The 5,506-nt window shown below is 33.1% G+C and overlaps 1 protein-coding gene across 1 annotated transcript; it reads left to right on the top strand.

Moving 5' to 3' along the window:
* The first annotated feature begins 2,830 nt into the window (after positions 1-2,830).
* LOC111992157 (calcium-binding allergen Bet v 3) lies at positions 2,831-4,029 on the top strand. Its single transcript, XM_024023987.2, has one exon. The coding sequence runs from the start codon at positions 3,113-3,115 to the stop codon at positions 3,719-3,721; it is 609 nt and encodes a 202-aa protein (XP_023879755.1). The 5' UTR covers positions 2,831-3,112; the 3' UTR covers positions 3,722-4,029.
* Positions 4,030-5,506: the final 1,477 nt, after the last annotated feature.

The raw sequence follows: 5,506 nt of genomic DNA, 5'->3' as shown, positions 1-5,506 counted from the left end.
CAGTGGTTTTCACCCTTACAGTTATTACCTAAGAACTTTAGGAAGGGGTTGATGGGATCAAGATGAACACTAGCAAATCTGACCTACACGTGGATGGTGAAGATGAAAGGGAAACGTAGTATATAAGCTAAGAGAAAAAAAAAAAAAAGGAAAAGAAGGAGAGAATACTATAATAATGTGAAACTACTTTTGCAACTATTATCATTCAATATATACAAGAGCAGAGCTCCTTGGACTGTGCCGAGGACAAATTTTCTTATTCAAACATACTCTTATTTTGTTTGATGGTCTTATAAACCAAGCCTAGCTGTTGTTTAATTCATTGGAGCTTAGTTCTTTGACCCACTTTCTAGAAATTTATTGTTTTGGGCTTATTGAGCTTGAATCCAATTACCTTTTGGCTGGGGATTCAAATCCAGTCCTTACAATTGTAATAAGGTGTTAAAAATAAAATAAAATATTTTATTAAAATTATCTCTCTACCTTCAATTAAAAAAAACTCAAATTCTCTCTCTTTCTTTATTATTCTAATGAGTTGTTTATATTATTTTAAATGAAATGATAAAAAAATAGAACATTTTATGTTAAGTGTATTGTAAAGTGAGGTGGTAAAATAGATAAATTAGATTTTTGAGGTGCTAAAAACTAATTTTTTTAGTACCACTACTATGAATGCTCTAACTTAAAATAAAGTAAAAAGATATTAAATTCTATAAAGATGTGGTGTAAAACTCATGTTTTACCCTCCAATCTCAACATGTCACATCATCTTATTACATATTTAAGAGTATGCACAACCGTACCCAATCAATTCTAATACCCATATATAAATCCAACTAAATTGAGAGTTTATTAAGACGTTATTAGGTATAGTAGGATGTATTGAATTTTACTTAAAATGTTGATGTGGCAATCTCTTATTGGATTGTGTAAAATATGGGTTTTACACTCATACTTACCAAATTTGGACTCGAATAAAAATCCTAGCTAGCCTAGTATTAAAAAAAAAAAAAAAAATTGTTTTGTGTGTGTGTGTCTTTGTTGGTAGATGATTGCATTTTAATGTATTAAGAAATAATGATTTTGCGTATTTATAATTTGTTAATACTATATGAATGCCTATTTGGAATTTTTTTTTTCTTATACTCTGATCCCCTCTAGCTTGAAATCTTGGGTCTGTCGTTGTCTATAAGTATAATTGTTTGTACTTTGTAGGGTGTGGGGAGGGGAGGGCAAGAAAGGGTCGGGGTTCAAAGTGTATAGAAGGAAACTTTATACACATACATTTACATTAAGTTAGAATAGAGTTCTATCTCAGGTTTAAAAAAAAAAAAAAAAATCTCTTCTCAAATTTCACAATTCCCACACAAAATAGCCATAATTATTCATTATCATTGATCTGTATATTGAGAAAATTTACGGGGTATAAATGAAACAGGTGATCTTGATAATAGGTGCCCTTATGGTGTTACACAGTTGTCTTGGAATTGTGATAATGGACATATATACTATGTATATTTTAAATTGTGATGTGTTGTGTGTAACATAACTTGCCTCATACTCCCTTAAAAGTTACCATAACTTTTAAGTAAGTTTACGATATGCCTTTTTATTGGAAGTTAGAACCACATTGCCTCTTCCTTGAGTGTGAGTGTGTGTGTTTTTGTTTTAAAAAGTAGAGGATTTACAGTATTTTACACCATTCATTTGACAGTAAGTTTTCTTCTTTTCTGTTGTTGATAGGATTTATTTGACGATAATAATAACATAAAAAATCCTTATAAGGTCGTAATGATGGAGTTATATATATGGCATAGACCATGCTATTTTTTAATGGTTCTTAATTGTTTCGGGATAAAGAAGTTAATTGATATTTATTCATTTATTTTAAAAATTTTTATTTTAGACGCTAAAGTTATTGCCTATGGTGTAAATAGACTAAATCCTATAGGTCTTTATTTATTTATTTTAGTTTTTTGATAGTAGTTACATAGTGGAGGAGGAGAATTTTTTTACAAAATTGAATTAAAATTATATCAGGTGCCAGGCCTTATAGTTTAATTAGTTTACACATTCTAGTATTTACAATGGGCATATGCTAGTGTTTATTTCATGTTTCATGTATAATATTTTTACACATTTTCTTCTCTTATTTATTTATTTATTTATTTTTGATAGGATTCTTCTCTTCTTTTGTTTAATTATTAGACTAGTAGACTATTAATTTTAATTTTCAAACTATAGACTAAATTCAAATTTTATCTTTAAGCGTCTTGTTGTTGTTGCATTTGCATTGAAAGAAAAAGAAATATGGATCATCAAAAAAAAAAAAAAAAAAGGGATAAAAAAAAAAAACAAGTTTATCTTTTTTGGTTAACTGAAAATTAAAATTACAAATCATTAATTACAGGTCTAGGCATAATTCTCTAGAAAGAATGGAAGTGGAACACGAAAAGAAATTATTATTTACACGGGAGGATTGTCGATGTGGTCCTCTCTAACCAATAAGATGATGTCATTTATGCAAATGTATGTGTGAACTTCCTAATCAGCTCATTGAATAAAAAATAAAAATTATCAGTTGATGTCATATTTGTATAAATAACAGTATTTTATTGGTTGAGATATCAAAAAAGACCACGTCAGCAATCCTCGGGATAGATCTAATAATCTCGTGTTGAGAGAGAGAGAGAGAGAGAGAGAGCAAAATAAAACGTAACAGGTGAGGTGAGGTGTTGGACTTGGACAATTCAACTATTTGAGTTTTCAAAAGCGATGGATGACTAGTTGTAGTAGTTAATTACTAATTAGTGGTGGTCGTATTTGGGTGATTACCAAAAACAACCGGAAATGAAATACAAATATCCTTATTTTTCCATCAGAAATGGTCTGCAACCAAATTAAGAAACTACCTCATTGGCCGCCAAACGCGCATGTTCCCATATTATATAGCTAGCGCAGCTTAGGCTAGCTCCACCACCACCACCACCTTTCCTTAAAGAAACAAACACTTAAATTCGTTTCCTTCTCTTATCATTCTTGCCCCTCCTTTCGTGCGTGTGCGTGTGCGTGACTGCTGCGCCTGCCCCATTCCACAAGTAATAATTAAGCCATGGAAACAGCAGGCACAACTCCACTTTCCCAGCGCAGACTCACCAGGAAGACCTCCTCCTTTCGCCTCCGCTGCGATAGTCTTAATACCCTCCGTCTCCGCCGCATTTTCGATCTCTTTGACAAGAACAACGATGGCTTCATCACCGTTGATGAGCTTAGCAGTGCCCTCAACCTTCTAGGCTTAGAAACCGACCTCTCCGAGCTTGAATTCACCATCATTTCCTTCATTCAACCGGGCAACAAAGGTCTTAGATTTGAAGATTTCATCTCATTGCACCAATCCTTAGATGAAGCCTACTTTGTATGCGACGACCACATAGTCAATCATGTCGGGGCCGAGGAAGATCAGAAGATAAATAATCATCAGACTATGTCACAGGAGGATTCGGACCTGTCAGAGGCTTTCAAGGTGTTTGATGAGGACGGAGATGGCTATATATCCGCTAAAGAATTGCAAATAGTTTTGGGGAAGCTTGGATTTTCGGAAGGGAACGAGATTGGTAGAGTTGAGAAGATGATCTTCTCCGTTGATCGCAATCAAGACGGCCGGGTTGACTTCTTTGAATTCAAGGATATGATGCGTGGCGTTCTCGTTCGGAGCTCTTGATTTCTTTTTTAACACATTAATTAGTACAATTTCTCCTTTTGCAATGTGCAATTCTATGCTCTCTTTTTTTCTTTTTCTTTTTATGCACGCAATAATTGCATGCATTTAATCAATCATTAGCATTTTCTTGTTTTAGTGTTTGTCTGTAATCTGTATCCTAATGTCATTACAGCAACAAGTACCTTTCTTTTGCTGAATACAGCTTATTGCATGCATTTAATCAATCATTAGCATTTTCTTGTTTTAGTGTTTCTGTAATCTGTATCCTAATGTCATTACAGCAACAAGTACCTTTCTTTTGCTGAATACAGCAACATGTGCCTACTTTCTTTCTTTTTTTTCCCCCTAATAATCAAATTTCTCATTAGCCTCTTTGTGTGCATGGAATGGAATTCGTTAATTCCTGAATTTTGCACTGATCCTTGATGTTCATGCCCAGTGTTTTGCCTATTTGGGGTTCGGTGATGACTTTGTCTTCATTTTTCGTTTCTTNTTGACAATTCCATCCAAGTCTCAACTTTTACATTTTTAAAACTTCATATATACTTTTCAAAAGAAATTTAAAGGGACAAAAAACAAAACAATATGCTTTTTAATATACTCGACAAAACCAAAGAAAACTTATAAGAAGGCCGTTAATTAGCTTATGAAAACAAGTGAGTTATCAAAATTAAAATAGTTGGGTAATTAATTAATTTCTGAAATTGTCCTTATAACTTTCGATTGTTCTTTGAAAATTAGTATATTCTACATTTTATGTATTGGATTTGGATGTCTTACAAATAGGGAAACTCACCCTCCATATGTACACACAATATATATATACACACGCACCCACACTAATTGGCACACCATAAAGTATGCGGATATTTGACAGAAGAGAATAAACAATGCAGTGGCCTTATTGTTGGTTTTCTTAATTTTACTCAAATCAAGGTTTTATTTTTGGATCCAGCTTCTGTCTAGGGGCTAGTGCCACTGGACACGTTGGATTGCGGACATGTGTCCAAGACTGACGAGTCCAGTGGCCACTGGCTATTGGATAGAAGCTGAACCCTTTGTTTTTAACGTTCTAAAAGCAAGATATTTTCTGTATACTGAAAGGAAAGAATATGGGCTAGGAGCACCATGCCCATCTAAAATGTTACCAAATGATGTCCATCGATCCACCATCTTCCAAGGTCATACTCATATATAAATGTTTATATATACACACAATAGATATAGATAAAAGTTTTTTTTTTTTTTTTTTGGGTAAAAAAAAAACCCACAAGAAGGATTTGAAAGGATCAAATTCTTATAGCGCAATGGCAAACTTTTTAGGTTGCTAAGGTGGTGTGGTGTGGTGTGCCGTAAGCCCATAAGAGATACATTTTGTGACGGAATTCCAATTACTTTACGAAAACTCTTTATGAGGGTGATATTTTAGGATTTTGAGGCAACACCCTTTGTCATGGTAAGTCTTAATTGAAATTTCATTGTCATATATTAGTCTAATAATTTTTTGAGATGGATAACACATTATTTGATGTCATAATGACATCCTTTATGTTTCTCCGACTCAACAAGTCATACCTTATATTTGAATGGAAGGAGAGGAGTGGGGGAGGTGGTTGGAATCCCTCTGTTCCAAACATACCCATAAATCACTTTATGGAAGGACTTTGGTAAAGAATTATGTGATGCCAATACAAAAAATATTTATCACGAAGCTCTTTTCATTATCATAAATTACTTTGAAAAAAATTGATCATTTTAACAAAGAAAAAAAAGAATTTGAAAGGA

The sequence above is a fragment of the Quercus suber genome, unplaced genomic scaffold (assembly GCF_002906115.3).
Source record: "Quercus suber isolate HL8 unplaced genomic scaffold, Cork oak 2.0 scaffold_347, whole genome shotgun sequence".
Taxonomy (NCBI): Eukaryota; Viridiplantae; Streptophyta; class Magnoliopsida; order Fagales; family Fagaceae; genus Quercus; species Quercus suber.
Note: the sequence above shows the minus strand (reverse complement) of the source record. Positions and strands in the feature narration are given on the sequence as shown.